Genomic DNA, 17362 nt, shown 5'->3' with positions numbered 1-17362 from the left:
GAGGGAGGTTTATCCCTGTTTTTATAACTTTAAGTTTGCCTAGAGGGGAAATCCTCTGTGTTTTTGGGTCTTTTGTTATTCTGTAAAGTACTTACCATCCTGATTTTATAGAGGTGATTCTTTTACCTTTTCTTTAATTAAAATTCTTCTTTTAAGAACCCGATTGATTTTTTCATTGTTCTTAAGATCCAAGGGTTTGGGTCTGTGTTCACCTATACCAATTGGTGAGGATATCATTCTCAAGCCTCCCCAGGAAAGGGGGTGTAGGGACTTGGGGGGATATTTGGGGAAAGTAAGGCTCCAAGTGGCCCTCTCTGAATGTTTGTTTAAATCACTTGATGGTGGCAGCAATATTAAGGCAAGGAAGGAATTTGTGCCTTGGGGAAGATTTTAACCTAAGCTGATAAAGATAAGCTTAGGGGGTCCTTCATGCAGGTCCCCACAACTGTACCCCAGAGTTGAGAATGGGGAAGGAACCCTGACAGGGGGTCTGCCACACAGAAAGGGTTCCTGTGGGGGCACAGCACAGATCCTGTAGATCCATGAGCAAGACACAGAAGGATGAGGTGACGTTGTTGTAATAATTGGGGCCTGTTAGGCTCACAACTGAGGTAGGCCTAACTATGGGAAAGTGGATGGAAGTTTCTGAAATGATTTAATCACCTGCTGTCAGGGTTCCCTCCCCACTCTGAACTTTAGGGTACAGATGTGGGGACCCGCATGAAAGACCCCCTAAGCTTATTTTTACCAGTTTAGGTTAAAAATTCCCCACAGCACAAATTCTCCCTTGTATTTTGGATTAGGTAAACGCTGCCACCACCAAGTGATTCAAACATTTATGGCAGGCCACTTGGAGCCCTATCTCCCACTTAATATCCCCCCAAGCCCTACACCCCCTTTCCTGGGGAGGCTTGAGAATAAACAAGATGAGCACAGACCAACTTTGGGTTTTTAAAAAGAAAAGTAAAAGAAACACCTATGTAAAATTAGAATGGGAGATAATCTCACAGGGCAATCAGATTCAAAACACAGAGGATTCCCCTCTAGGCAAAACTTAAAGTTACAAAAACAGGGATAAACCTCCCTTTTAGCACAGGGAAAATTCACAAGCTGAAACTGTTGCCGGCACCCAGTGCCGAGAGGCAAAACAACAGCAGGGGTTCGTTACCCGGTGTGTTTCACTCAATAATCACAATGGGGTGGAGAAGCAGAAAAGTTTATTTGCAGCTGCAAACAAGGTACAGGGAGAATAGAATCTCTAATCCTGCACACCAGAGCAGGTCTTTACACACACTTTTATATTTCTTAATGCTACTGCACTACACATCAGCCAATTAAAACTTTGCACAAATACTCTGCCTTCCTTATATAGGTTACAACAATGTGTATTTCCTGCAACCTCTAACAAGCATTCCTAGCAACTTAAACAACCAGCACATTCTGTCTGGCCTTGTAACTATCTCCTATTATCTTTAGCTTGGCGTCAGCAAACCTTACACTATGAGGCATTATCTGCGGCTGCAACATTGTTTTAAGAGCAAAAGAGCTTACTCTAACCAGCCAGGCCTGAATTCTATTAACGGGGGGTGAGAAGAAGCCCTTAGGCCTTCAGCAAAGAGACTTCCTCGACCCTTATGGCCTTCCATCCCCTCGACTTAACTAGTGGCCATGCCCTGGGGTCTCCAACAATTCCCTCCTTTGAGAATACTCATTTCTATTGCTTGAGTCTTCTCATCTTTATTTACTTACTAGCGGGTTATGCATAAAATTAAAATTTTCAAAACTATGCAAAATAAGTATTTTTACACAGGACCACATACAACACAATAAACATAACATGATTAATACAGGGGAAAAAAACCTTAAATAATAGGCTAAAGAACCCACTTAGCCATGGGGAAAGGCCCCAACCAGAAAATAAAGAGCATAGCCAATCCTCCCTAGTTTGCTAATGAATGCCCTTTACCAGCTGCTTTAGGCATTGTAAATCAGCTTCTACAGATGGCCCTGCATCTGTTATATTAAAGCAACACATGCCGGCAAACTCCTGGCATAGGTGACCATGGCGTAGAAGCAAATAGTCCACAGCCAGCCTGTTCTGTAGCATCCCCTGACGTACTTCTCCTAACTCATGTGAGAGTTGGGCCAGGACGGTTGAGGTTAAGTTAATGGCCTTTGCCACCGTGCAGGCAAGGTGCTCTGCTGCATGATAATTATGCACCACAAGCCCAGGGATACAACTAAGGAAAAGGCCAGAGCTGCTGCCTCACTCTCTGAGAATAAGGTTCTCTGAGAACGACGTTGCGTTCACTGCACTCTGGGCCAGTGCCAGCCAGGTATTTACGGGTACAATGCCTGAAACAGCAGTACCAGTTAGGCACATGGCCAAGAGGGGGAATAAAATATACCCTCCCATCTATTTTCCTGCCTTCCCAGCGGGCTGCCGTTTAAATAATAATTTTAGTCCAAGATCCTCAGTGGAGGGGGCTGAATGCACGGTCCACCTTTCAGCCGGGGGGGGGCTGACACCGCTTTCAGCCGGGTATAATGAATCCAATTCTTGTGTCCCTCGACCTTTGCTGCCATGTGGGAGACCAGCAGGACGGTATAGGGTCCCTTCCACTTTTCCTGGAGGGGCTCGTCTTTCCAGGTACGTACACGCACTGAATCACCAGGCTGCAGGGAGTGGATGGGCGAATCCAAGGGTAGAGGCTGGGAATCCTTAGTATACCTGTGAAGAGACAAAAGAACAGCAGACAGGGAACACATATACTGAGACAAAAACCCATTCCCCAATTCCCACTCTCCCCCTGACACAACCGGTGTACCATTCATAGGCCATGCCCTTTCAAACATAATTTCAAAGGGACTGAGCCCTAATCTACCCTTTGGGAGAGCACGGATGCAGAGCAGAACTAGGGGCAGGGCATCAGGCCACCGTAGGGAGGCCTCCTGGCATACTTTCGAGAGATGTCGCTTAAGGGTCTGATTGGTCCGCTCCACTACCCCACTGGCTTGCGGTCTCCAGGGTGTATGGAGTTTCCAGGAATCTGTAAGGCGTCTGAGATGCTTTGGACGATTTTTGACGTGAAGCGTGTTCCATAGTCAGATTCCATCCACTGGGGAAGTCCAAAGCGAGCAATAATCTCTTTAACAAACTTGAGAGCCACTGTCCTGGCAGTGCAGTTGCGACATGGAAAGGCTTCCGGCCATCCGCTGAATCTATTCACTATAACAAGGAGATACTTGAACCCTTGGGTCTGGGGAAACTCAGTAAAGTCTATTTGCCACACCCGTCCGGGGCCTGGAGTGGGTTCCAGGGCCTCTGGTGGTACTGGGTGTCCTGGTTGGGGGTTATTCTTTTGACAAACTAAGCAATCCGCTTGTACCACTGCCACTTCCAAAGGGAGTTGCACTGCCTCTAGAAGCCGGAGAATTTGGGGCCCGTACTTGACTGGGGAGCCTTGGGCTGTCAGCATTCCCCTCTGATTCCACAGGCCAGCATGAGCATGCAGCACCCCAAAAGCATAACCCGCCCTTCTTTGCCCATTTATCACCATGCTGCTGCCATCAGTGTACCACTCATAATCTGCATTTGGGAGGGGCAAATCCTTCAAGTCCGGGCGGCTAGAATATTGGGCATCTATGATCTCCAAACAGTCATGTTCCTGTTTCTCAGTTTCTGGTAAGAGGGTGGCAGGGTTAAGGGATGGACAAGGCTGCAGCGTGACCTCAGGGTTCTCTAAGAGCTTTGCTTGGTATCTTTGCCTGTGGCTCCTGTCACAGTGAGGGAGTCTGCTACTGGCAACCGAAGGGGTTGATTTACAGCAGTTCGCGCCACTCCAGAGTCTACTAAAAAATCTATTTCTTCATTTCCCACCCGCATTTTTACTCGGGGTTCCGGGGGTAGGATGATCCGTCTCCCCTGACACCCCTATTCCTGTTCTTCTATCGCCATCATAGAGGTACCCCCCTTTCCTTCTTGTTTGGGCACTCATTCTTCCAGTGTCCCTCTTGCCAACACAGGGCACACTGATTGCGCCCCAGTCGTCTCTCCCGCGGGCCTGAATGTCCGCATCCACAGCCCCTTCCTTCTCGTTCACTTCCCTTCGTGCCTGTCTGCACTGCTGCTACCATCAATCTCACTTGCTTCTTCTCCTTCTCCACTTCTCTTAAACTATACACTCGAATTGCTGCTTCTAAAATCTGTGCCATGGTCATACCCATCAAATCCTCCTTTTTCTGTAGCTTTCTCTTAATGTCGGGGGCTGCCCTGCTTGTAAATACTCCTTTAATAATTGCCTCAGTTTGTGGATCATTAGGATCTGCATTGGTATACTATCGGATCGTGTCTCGAATACGCTGTAAAAAGGCTCCAGGGCTTTCCTTTGGATCCTGTGCTACCTCATATGGTTTAGTCCAATTATTCTGTCTGACAGCTGCATGACGGACTCCATACAGTAGCAGCTCCTTATAGGAGGTGAGGTGGGTCATAGCCTGATTGCCATTTGGGTCCCACCTAGGATCCTTTATAGGAACCTGATAATCTGGGGTCGGGATATTGTTACGGTCCTGATCATATCGCCTCTTTGCTTCCTCCCTTGCTTTAGCTATGACCTGTTCTCGTTCAACCACAGTCAATAATGTTCGCAGAAGGACATTACAATCATCCCAGTCTGGCTTGTAGCTACTAAGAAATCCCTCAAAAACCAATACAAACTTGCTTGGGTTGATAGAAAATTCTCCAGCCTGTGCTTTGAAAGCGGCCAGGTCCATAGGATTAAAAGGTGCATGAGTATAGACCTGCATGGTAAGAGCTTGTCCTTTCTATTGCATTACGGGTGATTTTAGTCTCGGTAAGTAACAGGTATAGTCCAGCAGATGGAGCTCGAACCTCACTATGAGCTTCACTAGGAATCTTACTCTGAGCCTCGCTCTGTGTGGGTGTAGGGGCCGAAGGGGACACACTCTGTGTGGGTGTAGGGGCCGAAGGAGCCTCACTCTGTGTGGGTGTAAGGGCCGAAGGAGACACCGGATCTGCCATTACATTTGGGGTGGGGGGCTGGGGACTGACATTAATTGCTATCGGGCCAATCGGGATTAAATTACAGCGTCATAAAATATCAGTAGGAGACTACAAGGTCATAAACAAGTAAGCATACGAATGCTCATTTCACTTCCCCGTTCACTGACAGAACAGGAGTAACTGGAGGATTGTATTATGATTTAGTGATCCTCCAGGAGGCTACTGTTCCTGGTCCTCTAATTGGTACTGAGGCCAGTCAACCGTACAGAATCGCTTCAATTTACCCTTAGTCATTGGATCTGACCCAAATACCTTCCAATTTACTAAAATACACTCTAGGGGCGTGCACCATACCCTACCTCCCGTGCTCTGTTCCTGTCCCATACCTACAAGGTAACTCTGGGCGTCCCCAGGTTCCAATAGAGCATACAATCCGGATTTCAAAAGGTTCTTACCTTATCCAAGGGATTGGTTCCCCACCGTTGCCCACAGCTGCTTCTCCACTATGTGAGTGCGTTGCACCGTTGTGCCCGCCAGGGTCGATCAAACTGCGTCTCCTCCAAGGCCCCTGATGAACTCACCGGTGCGCACTGGGCGTCGGTTGTTGCTGCAATCCTCGACCGCCGGAAGGGATCCAGGCAAGGCTAAATTGCAGCGTCGTCGCCCCACGTTGAGACGCCAAAAGCTGTTGCCAGCACCCAATCAGATTCTTAAAGAAATCAGAACTTTATTAAAAAGAAAAGTAAAAGAAACACCTATGTAAAATTAGAATGGGAGATAATCTCACAGGGCAATCAGATTCAAAACACAGAGGATTCCCCTCTAGGCAAAACTTAAAGTTACAAAAACAGGGATAAACCTCCCTCTTAGCACAGGGAAAATTCACAAGCTGAAACAAAAGATAATCTAACACATTTCCTTGCTATTACTTACTATTTCTGTAAAATTAGATGCTTAATTCAGATATGGCTCAGGGAGATGTATTTTCCCTGTCCTGGTTCCTCACTGACCCCAGAGCAAACAACAAAGAGAACAAAAGCAAACCCCCTGCCCCCACAGATTTTGAAAGTATTTTCTCCTCTCATTGGTCCTTTTGGTCAGGAGCCAACCAGGTTACCTGAGTTTCTTAACCCTTTACAGGTAAAGGAGGGATTTTAGGCTATCCTTAGCTGTATGTTTATGGCACCTGCAATAATAAACACCAAAGGGAAAAGGTAACAAAAGTCCAACTCAGCCTGTTACATAAGACTGTTTATAAAAAACCGGTAAAAGTGAAAAACAGAAAAACTAAATGAATCTAAACAAGCAGGGCTTTTCTGATGCACCTGAAGGATGGTGTTGAGACCATCTCTAGTAAACAAAAAGAGTGGGGAACCAGAAGTTAATGGGCCAAAAATTGGAAGTGAGGCCTAATTGGTGAACAGAAGAATAAGAGGATGGACAATTCTGTCCATCACCCTCTTTCAGGGGCCCTTCAAAAGATACTTTGTGGGGCAGGAACATGTGGGGGGACTGCGGGATTCCCAGAGGGGGGCAACTGTCACCACCACCCCAGGGACTTTGTCCTTCACCCGGGGATCTCAAAAGTCATCACATCATCAGGAAGCCCAGACCTCTGCACATCAGTGGGGACACCCAGCCACCACTGTCACACCAGACATGCCATCTGGAGACACGTGAGAGCCTGCTCTGTCTCCCCTTCCCTTGTGTGTTCCTTCGACCCCCACTATTTGTCCTCCTGGCCTGTCTCTCTCCTGGATTTCCATTTGACCCTAAGATCAGCCGCCCACACGGCACCAGCACAGTAAGAGAAGATGACCCATCCAGCTCTGCCCAGCCTGAGGGAGACTGGAGAGGAGAGGGACCAGACCAGCCAGATGACATCCCAGACCACAGACTGGAAGAGGAGCCTGAGCCCCGGGTAATGGCTTCCATGGCTGACCTGCCAACCCAGAGCATCCGTCTGTGACTTACCTGCCACCGGAATCCTGAGAACACCAACAAAAGCCCCATTTCCACCCCACACACCCCTTCTCTGTTTCTTTACCAAATTACTTTTGTTGTGTCTTGAAAACCAAGAACACAAAGAGCCCATTAAAATCAGCAGTGGACACAGACAGCACATTGGCTGTGAATAATATTTCTAAAGAAAAACAAACACAAAAGGATCTGGTAGAAGAGATTTCGATATATAGGAAAACAGAATTTGAGGTTGGGGACCATGGTTTGTTAATTGATTGTGAGAAGGAGAACAAGAAAGGGGGGAGGGTCATATCTTGATTAATGATTATATGTAGCTATAAAGCTGCAAATCACATGAATTAATAGTAGCAGAAGTTCTAGGAATATTATTATCTTGTGTGAGTTATTGAAATATTTTGCTTTATTAATTCTGTCCTATCATTTTTTTCACCTATTACTTGGCAAAGGTGCAGTGTGAGTCCTGCATGTGCCCTAGCTTCCAGAGGGAACCAGTCAAGACAATAAGGAGAGAGAGAGAGAGCAGCTGCACATGTGCGTAGTTGTGATGTTTATGACACATGTACAGTGTAACAGAACAAACCTGTCTGACAGTTTAATTAATAATAATTAATGACACAATTGGTTCCTGAAAATTGCATCGTAAGTTGAAACATTGTAAAGTTTAAACCAATCGTCATAAGTCAACTCAGGGGATCAATTCAGAATGTCGTAAGTGCTGTGTTTCATAAGTTGAATGTCATAAAGTCAAGAACTGCCTGTACAAATGATGCTACATAGACAAGGCAAACTTTAATGGAGATTTGAGCCTGGAGCCTCGCTCATACCGCCCTGGGGCTGGGCTCTCACTCCCCTTCCCCTGGCCAGCCACTGAATCCCCTTTCCCAGCTCTCCCCACCCCTCCCTCCATCGCGCTGGGACCAGCTCCCCTGCCCCGCCCCGCCCCCCCCACAGCTGAGTCTGCAGCGCAGAGCTACCCCTACAGCAGGGCCCCGGCGATCTCACTCCTGCACCCACACTGCCCCTGTGGCTGTTTCACCCCCTCCATGGGCAGAGACTCCCCCAGGGGCAGGAAGTATCGGGCTATTCCCATCGCTCACTGGCCCCATCACACTCACTGGACTCCTCTCCCCCCTGGGTCATTTTGCCAGGGGCTCTTCCTCCTTGGGCCTCTCTCCCCTCCCCCCTCATTATATCTCCCTCCCAGTCTTCCTCCTGTGATCATGGATCTCCCCTTCTCTCCCCACCTTCAGCATCCACCTCTGACACTGCACCCACCCAACCCACAGCCCCTTACCCCACAGACCAGCAGCTAGCTCCCTCCACCCCTTCTCTCCCCCTCTCCCCTTTCACAGCTCACAGGCCTGGGGCTGGGAGCTGAAGGTTGGGGGAGGCAGGTGATGCCCTTTACACCCTCCCCATGGGAACAGGCCTGGGGGCTAGCCTGCACTCAGAGGGGACAGTCTCTGCCGCAGGGTCACTGTCAGGGACTGAGATTCTCTCCAGCCTGAGCTGGGACCGGGCTGATTATCAGGGGAGCCGCATTTTTACTGTCAGCATTGAGACCAGTATAGAAATAAGGGTCCTGGAGAAGGTGTCAGTGAAAGTGAAGAGATGGGACCTGTCAGTCACTTTGTAAAATGAGACCTCGCCCCACTCAGAGTCCAGGAAAATCCCCACCTGGCTGGGTCTGACACTCACGGGGAGCAGAGTCAAGGGGGAGGTGAGGCCCTTGTATTCCCCATCCCTCAGTCACATGGCCCAGTATCCATTGCTAGGTGATGCAACAATCCACTTTTTCCTGGTCACAGATTCCCTGCAAACCCCCAGAATCCAGTGAGGATTATCTCCCACCTCCACCTCCCATTGACACCACCCACCCGTGAATCCCTCAGTGCCCAGGACACTGGGCAAAGGATCAAATCTCTCAGGATTGCCGGGCAGATCCTGGCATTTATCTCCACATCTCACACGTTTCCGATCCTCAGACAGGACGAGGTCGGGATGAGCCGTGTCTGGATCCAGAGTCATGTCCACTGGGGAGAGAGTTACAGAATCAGCGTGGGGATACAGTCGCATGAGTGACATAGATACAGTATCCCCAATAATGTCACAGCAAACCTGGTGGCTGGACTTTGTCCTCACCAACAACTATTTCACATTTGGGGACAATATATACCTTCAAATCAGTGGCACTGCTATGGGTACCCGCATGGCATGGGATTCTCATGGGTGACTTTAATTTTCCTGATATCTGCTGGGAGAGCAATACAGCGGTGCATAGACAATCCAGGAAGTTTTTGGAAAGCGTAGGGGACAATTTCCTGGCGCAAGTGCTAGAGGAGCCAACTAGGGGGGGTGCTTTTCTTGACCTGCTGCTCACAAACCGGGTAGAATTAGTGGGGGAAGCAAAAGTGGATGGGAATCTGGGAGGCAGTGACCATGAGTTGGTTGAGTTCAGGATCCTGACACAGGGAAGAAAGGTAAGCAGCAGGACACGGACCCTGGACTTCAGGAAAGCAGACTTCGACTCCCTCAGGGAACGGATGGCCAGGATCCCCTGGGGGACTAACTTGAAGGGGAAAGGAGTCCAGGAGAGCTGGCTATATTTCAAGGAATCCCTGTTGAGGTTACAGGGACAAACCATCCCGATGAGTCGAAAGAATAGTAAATATGGCAGGCGACCAGCTTGGCTTAATGGTGAAATCCTAGCGGATCTTAAACATAAAAAAGAAGCTTACAAGAAGTGGAAGGTTGGACATATGACCAGGGAAGAGTATAAAAATATTGCTCGGGCATGTAGGAATGATATCAGGAGGGCCAAATCGCACCTGGAGCTGCAGCTAGCCAGAGATGTCAAGAGTAACAAGAAGGGTTTCTTCAGGTATGTTGGCAACAAGAAGAAAGCCAAGGAATGTGTGGGCCCCTTACTGAATGAGGGAGGCAACCTAGTGACAGAGGATGTGGAAAAAGCTAATGTACTCAATGCTTTTTTTGCCTCTGTTTTCACTAACAAGGTCAGCTCCCAGACTGCTGCGCTGGGCATCACAAAATGGGGAAGAGATGGCCAGCCCTCTGTGGAGATAGAGGTGGTTAGGGACTATTTAGAAAAGCTGGACGTGCACAAGTCCATGGGGCCGGACGAGTTGCATCCGAGAGTGCTGAAGGAATTGGCGGCTGAGATTGCAGAGCCATTGGCCATTATCTTTGAAAACTCGTGGCGAACCGGGGAAGTCCCGGATGACTGGAAAAAGGCTAATGTAGTGCCAATCTTTAAAAAAGGGAAGAAGGAGGATCCTGGGAACTACAGGCCAGTCAGCCTCACCTCAGTCCCTGGAAAAATCATGGAGCAGGTCCTCAAAGAATCAATCCTGAAGCACTTGCATGAGAGGAAAGTGATCAGGAACAGCCAGCATGGATTCACCAAGGGAAGGTCATGCCTGACTAATCTAATCGCCTTCTATGATGAGATTACTGGTTCTGTGGATGAAGGGAAAGCAGTGGATGTATTGTTTCTTGACTTTAGCAAAGCTTTTGACATGGTCTCCCACAGTATTCTTGTCAGCAAGTTAAGGAAGTATGGGCTGGATGAATGCACTATAAGGTGGGTAGAAAGCTGGCTAGATTGTCGGGCTCAACGGGTAGTGATCAATGGCTCCATGTCTAGTTGGCAGCCGGTATCAAGTGGAGTGCCCCAAGGGTCGGTCCTGGGGCCGGTTTTGTTCAATATCTTCATAAATGATCTGGAGGATGGTGTGGATTGCACTCTCAGCAAATTTGCGGATGATACTAAACTGGGAGGAGTGGTAGATACGCTGGAGGGGAGGGATAGGATACAGAAGGACCTAGACAAATTGGAGGATTGGGCCAAAAGAAATCTGATGAGGTTCAATAAGGATAAGTGCAGGGTCCTGCACTTAGGACGGAAGAACCCAATGCACAGCTACAGACTAGGGACCGAATGGCTAGGCAGCAGTTCTGCGGAAAAGGACCTAGGGGTGACAGTGGACGAGAAGCTGGATATGAGTCAGCAGTGTGCCCTTGTTGCCAAGAAGGCCAATGGCATTTTGGGATGTATAAGTAGGGGCATAGCAAGCAGATCGAGGGACGTGATCGTTCCCCTCTATTCGACATTGGTGAGGCCTCATCTGGAGTACTGTGTCCAGTTTTGGGCCCCACACTTCAACAAGGATGTGGATAATTTGGAGAGAGTCCAGCGAAGGGCAACAAAAATGATTAGGGGACTGGAACACATGAGTTATGAGGAGAGGCTGAGGGAGCTGGGATTGTTTAGCCTGCAGAAGAGAAGAATGAGGGGGGATTTGATAGCTGCTTTCAACTACCTGAAAGGGGGTTCCAAAGAGGATGGCTCTAGACTGTTCTCAATGGTAGCAGATGACAGAACGAGGAGTAATGGTCTCAAGTTGCAGTGGGGGAGGTTTAGATTGGATATTAGGAAAAACTTTTTCACTAAGAGGGTGGTGAAACATTGGAATGCGTTACCTAGGGAGGTGGTAGAATCTCCTTCCTTAGAGGTTTTTAAGGTCAGGCTTGACAAAGCCCTGGCTGGGATGATTTAACTGGGAATTGGTCCTGCTTCGAGCAGGGGGTTGGACTAGATGACCTTCTGGGGTCCCTTCCAACCCTGATATTCTATGATTCTATGATTCTATGGCCCCACAGTATGCCAACATTTTTATGGCTGACTTAGAGCAACGCTTCCTCAGCTCTCGTCCCCTAACGCCCCTACTCTACTTGCGCTATATTGATGACATCTTCATCATCTGGACCCATGGAAAAGAAGCCCTTGAGGAATTCCAGCAGGATTTCAACAATTTCCATCCCACCATCAACTTCAGCCTCGACCAGTCCACACAAGCGATCCACTTCCTGGGCATTACGGTGCTAATAAGTGATGGTCACATAAACACCACCCTATACCAAGTGAAACCTACTGACTGCTATACTTACCTACATGCCTCCAGCATCCGTCCAGGACACACCACATGATCCACTGTGTTCAGCCAAGCTCTAAGATACAACCACATTTGTTCCAATCCCTCAGACAGAGACAAACACCAATAAGAACTCTATCAAGCATTCTTAAAACTACAATACCCACCTGCTGAAGTGAAGAAACAGATTGACAGAGCCAGAAGAGTACCCAGAAGTCACCTACTACAGGACAGGCCCAACAAAGAAAGTAACAGAATGCCACTAGCCATCACCTTCAGCCCCCAACTAAAACCTCTCCAGCACATCATCAAAGATCTACAACCTATCCTGAAGGACAATCCCTCACTCTCGCAGATCTTGGGAGATAGGCCAGTCCTCGCTTACAGACAGCCCCCCAGCCTGAAGCAAATACTCACCAGCAACCACACACCACACAACAAAAACACTAACTCAGGAACCTATCCTTGCAACAAAGCCCGTTGCCAACTCTGTCCACATATCTATTCAGGGGACACCATCATAGGACCTAATCACATCAGCCACACCATCAGGGGCTCGTTCACTTGCACATCTACCAATGTGATATATGCCATCATGTGCCAGCAATGCCCCTCTGCCATGTACATTGGCCAAACCAGACAGTCTCTACGCAAAAGAATAAATGGACACAAATCAGATGTCAAGAATTATAACATTCAAAAACCAGTCGGAGAACACTTCAGTCTCTCTGGTCACTCAGTAACAGACTTAAAAGTGGCAATTCTTCAACAAAAAAACTTCAAAAACAGACTCCAACGAGAAACTGCTGAACTGGAATTAATTGACAAACTAGATACCATTAAATTAGGCTTGAATAAAGACTGGGAGTGGCTGGGTCATTACACAAACTGATATCTACATCCCAATGTAAGTTCCCCCTACTGTTACTCACACTTTCTTGTCAACTGTTTGAAATAGGCCATCCTGATTATCACTAAAAACGTTTTTTTTCTCATGCTGATAATAGCTCACCTTAACTGATTAACCTCTTAGAATTGGTACGGCAACCTCCATCTTTTCATGTTCTCTGTATATATGTATATCTATCTATCTATCTATCTATCTATCTATCTATCTATCTATCTATCTATCTATCTATCTATCTATCTATCTATCTATCTATCTTCCTATTGTATGTTCCACTCCATGCATCTGATGAAGTGAGTTCTAGCCCATGAAAGCTTATGCTCAAATAGATTGGTTAGTCTCTAAGGTGCCACAAGTACTCTTCGTTCTTTTTGCGAATACAGACTAACCCGGCTGTTACTCTGAAACCTGTCATGGAACACTAAACTGTATTTTACTGTTCAGCCACTAGGCAGTGCTGTGTGTAACAGCCCTTATTTAAACTGACCCCAGCCAGACCTGGCAGAGCATTGAAGGGCCTTGGGATGAACACACCTGGTGTGTACCTGGCTGAGAGGGAAGCTCTGTAGCCAGTGCGTATTTGTCACAGCAGCATGACAGCAGCAGTGGAAGCCCAATGCTATTGCCTACCTCCGCTACGGCCAGAGGGCCTGACTTACAGAGTACAAGCTGTTCTGAACTACGCCATGGTGAAGACTAGGGGGGATTTTGCCCATCACATGAGTGACATAGGACTGTGGGGAACACAACTCCCGGTCTCTACATTTTTTCACAATTCAGTGATGAGAATAAAAATATGGTCAAAAGGGCCTTGTAGGATTCCTTGTGGCAGTCGGGCAGGAAGTGCCTCCTGGCTGCAGAACATAACCGAGTGTTAGCCAGGGTCAATCCTGCCTTTAGGTAGAGTTCGGCTTTGGGGAACCAGGTAAGGGAGGTCATGGGGGCCAGCCCTTTAAGGGGAGTCAGGGCCCAGCCTGCCTGTGACAGCGCAGGGCCTTCCCCATTGCACACGGGGACCCTGGGACGCAGGGAGCCCTGGTTACTGCCCCACACATCCAGCGACTCCCCCAAGCTGTAGGACACGGGTCCTTGGGATCAGAGTTCAGGCAGTCGAGTGGCACTGGGGCTGGTAGGCTGGGTGGAAGGAAAGGGTTAATCCCAGCACGGTGGTGCTTTGCTGCCCGGCCCTGGCTGGTGTCTGCCCTCTGGGTGCAGCACAGGGCATGTGTCTCTGAGCAGATCCCTGCCCACTCGCCCGGCCATTTGTCCCCGACACAGAGAATCCAGGTGCCGAGGGAAGAGCAGCCCCAGCAGCGCCGCATGGGTCCTGGCATGGACTGAGCCTGCGAGCCCAGCAGCAGAGGCAGCGGCAGAGAGGGGGGCTCAGCCAGGCAGAGCGACAGGGTCCCCACCTGCAGGGGAGGGGTCAGCGCTGGGGCAATAGGCCAGGCTGGGTCAGGGGCTGGGAGCTCTGGCAGCGAGCGCGGTACCAGCACCTACAGCCCTGCTGGAGACCCTGTGCCCAGCCAGCCGGGAACCCAGGTCTCAGGCATCATTTGGGGGTGGTGCCAGGAGCAGCTGCAGAGAGTGAACCTCTTCCAAGGGAGGGGGCTGGAGTCACTGATACAGGGTTGGCCTCAGTTACCTGCATATCCTCTTGTGAGTCCTGGAACAACCGGCAGAGAAAGAGAGGTGAGAATTCACACAGCAGAGTCACCCAGAGCAGGTTCGTTGCAGAGACTGTGGGGCAGACCCAAAGTCCTGACACAAACAGACCTGACTGTTCAGCAGCAGCTATAGCCAGGTCCGTACATGGGCCTGCTCCCCACAGCACCCGGCTCTGCACCATCTCACAACAGACCAGAGCTCAACAGGCTCCAACTCCCCCTCCTCTTTTCTGTCCCACATTCCCGCGCTGGGTTTCTCCCCTGTGCACACACGCCCAGCCTGGGAGCTGCTCCATACAGGGGAACAAGCTCCCAGCAGCTGCCGTGCCCTGCCCTAGCACAGAGACCCAGGAGTCTCACCTCTCTCTGCAGCCAGCCCCTCTGGCAGGAGAGATAGAGAAAGAATAATTAGTCACAATCCCTGTCTCACCACTACTAGAGTCACAGCTCTTTCAAGCTGATACAATATCACAGGACAGGCTGGCGACCAAGGCACAAGGAGGGAGCTTCTCCTAGATAGTTAGGCACCTAAAGATGCAGGTAGACACTGAATGGGATATTCAAAAGGGCTGAAGCAGGTTAGGCAAGTCCATAGGAGTTAGGTGCTTTGGAGGTTCCCACCAGACACCTAAATACCATTGAAAGTGTGGCCCAAGGTGCTTAAACACTAGGGCCCTGAGGCTCAGCTGGTGTCAGTCAGAGAGGCTGAGAATCCGTGATAACATCTCCTGTTAACCAAGAGCACCCGCCCCTGCACTCAGATAGCCAGGGAGAGAGCAGGAGACAGCACTGGGCACACAGATTCATGATTATGAATTATCTGCTCTCCTGAAATCTTCCCCTTTGGGCTCTGCTCTGAGCAGCCAGGGAAGCTGGGACCCCAAGGGCTCTCCCAGGATCTGGGCCTCTCTGGGCTGGGCAGTCACAGTGCTCTGAATGAAGCTCTGATCCACGAGTAATACGGGCACACAGGAACTCATAATAACCCAACCTGCTGGGCCAAATCCCTCCCCCTGCCCCCAGCAGCGCCCCTTACCCAGGAATCCCATCACAGCCTCCTGGAGATTGTTCTCTCGAGGGAAATCCAGGATTCTCTTTTCCAGCTCAGGGGACTCGGGCACCGGATGCGGAGACATGGCCTTCTCATCCCTGCAGAGACACGAGCGTGTTTATTCCTCCCATTCCTCGGCCCTAAGTTCCTGCCCTCCAGAGCCAGATGGGGAGTGGGTGGGAGCTGGGCCACAGGCAGGGCTAACGGGGCCATGACCTCTATTTCCCAGGGAATTTACTGCCTGCACAATCTGCCAGGATCGGCCTCTCCATCCAGAGAGAAAACCCAGCCTGGGCAGGGCCAGCCCCAGCTCCCCTCACACCTGGCCCAGCCCCACGTTCCCCACAAGGGCCTGGAGGGGCTTCTCCCAGGGATGAGAGAGGGGCTCATTCTCCAGGCCCAGCTTCTCCTCAGCTTCTCCTCTCAGCCTCCAAAGGGCCTGGTCATTCCCCGTGGGGTGGGGGTTCTGGGACCGAGACACTGCCCCACTAGGGCCTGGCTGGGACACTCAGCTCTTTCCCCACAGGCCCTAGCATCCCCTTCACACGGGACAGGCTTTGGGCCATGACAGAGCTGGGGCCAGGTCCTAGCTGGGCCCTTGGAGTGACAGGCCCCCAGCCCCATTAATGATCCCCTGAGCCAGCCAGGCCCCCAGGGAGGGTTCTGCAGCCCAGGGCTGTGGGGCACTCCCCTCCCCAGAGTGGGTCACACAGACCCAGTGGCTTCAGCCTCAGGGCAATGGGGACGGAGGGGGGCTGGATCCAGAGGGTGAGACTGTCCCACGGTTGGGCCGCTGGGGGCTGGGTCTGTAGCCGGGGCTCTGAGTCTCTTCCCAGCACAATGGGGCGTGAGCGGCAGACGGAGCCTGGACGTACCTGCTCATGGCACTTCTGACACCCTAGAGGGGAAGGAGAGACAGAGCAGAGAGTCAGTGGCCATGGCCCAGCTGGCCCCCTGCCCCAGACAGGTCACTCTGCTCCCCAGCCCCAGCCCCACAGGCTGCTCCCCCAGTGGGGTGGAGACTTTGAAGGGCTGTGCTAGTGGGAGCAGAGCCCCGTTCACACCAGCTGCCCTGCAGAGACGGCTGGGCCCCCTGCACTGAGCCCCAGGGCTGGAACAGCATTTCACCAGCCTCCCTCCACCTCCCCAACAGCCCAAACTCCTGTCTCTCTGCAGCCCTGGGCCCCTGGCCCTGCAGACGCCCCGGGCCGTGCTCCCTGCACTGAGTTACCCTGTCAGCCCGAGTGACTCAGGGACCGTCTCCTCCCTGCACTGGGCTCTGGGTGCATCCGACACTGTCTCACCTGCAGCAATTCCAGCACCGGCTGCTGACGCTTCCCCTCCAGCTCCGTGATCAGGGCGCTGAGCCGGGAAATCTCCTCACCCAGGTGGGTGGCATTTTCCTCCCTCCTCCTCCCAATCTCCTCGTCCAGCTCTCCCAGCCGGGCTAAGAGGAGGCGCTCCTGTTCGGCCAGAAACTGGCGCAGCCCCTCACACTTGGACACCACCAGCGGCCGCTCCACTTCCGTCTGCCTCTGGGGTGCACAGAGAGACGCAGGGGCAGGGCAGGGACCCGGGGAGAGCGGGTGTCTTGGGAAATGGTACAAAGCCTTGTCCGGGCTCCCCAGAGCGTTTCATTCAATCTCTTTGCCAGAGTAACCGTGGCTACACTAGAGCTTTTGCTAGTATAAAAACGTGACCCAAAATCACCAGCCCCCAGCCCGTCCCCACCACTGTCCCAGCACCAGAGTGAAGTGCAGACCAGGCTGTGGTAAA

General features: G+C 50.6%; 1 protein-coding gene across 1 annotated transcript in view; it reads right to left on the bottom strand.

Annotated features, from left to right (window-relative positions):
• The window catches only part of LOC311528578 (E3 ubiquitin-protein ligase TRIM39-like), a gene marked incomplete at both ends in the record, with an annotated part of 424825 nt that overhangs the window by 13769 nt on the left and 393694 nt on the right, over positions 1-17362 (bottom strand). Inside the window, 5 exons of the mRNA XM_084643794.1 lie at positions 8887-9042; positions 14514-14534; positions 15572-15684; positions 16370-16484; positions 16860-17121. Coding sequence (XP_084499920.1) covers positions 8887-9042; positions 14514-14534; positions 15572-15684; positions 16370-16484; positions 16860-17121 — 667 coding nt within the window. The remainder of the gene's footprint in view (positions 1-8886; positions 9043-14513; positions 14535-15571; positions 15685-16369; positions 16485-16859; positions 17122-17362) is intronic.

This window comes from Lepidochelys olivacea, assembly GCF_965140295.1.
Source record: "Lepidochelys olivacea isolate rLepOli2 genome assembly, chromosome: 11".
Lineage (NCBI taxonomy): Eukaryota > Metazoa > Chordata > Testudines > Cheloniidae > Lepidochelys > Lepidochelys olivacea.
This window is presented reverse-complemented; position numbering and strand designations above follow the sequence as displayed.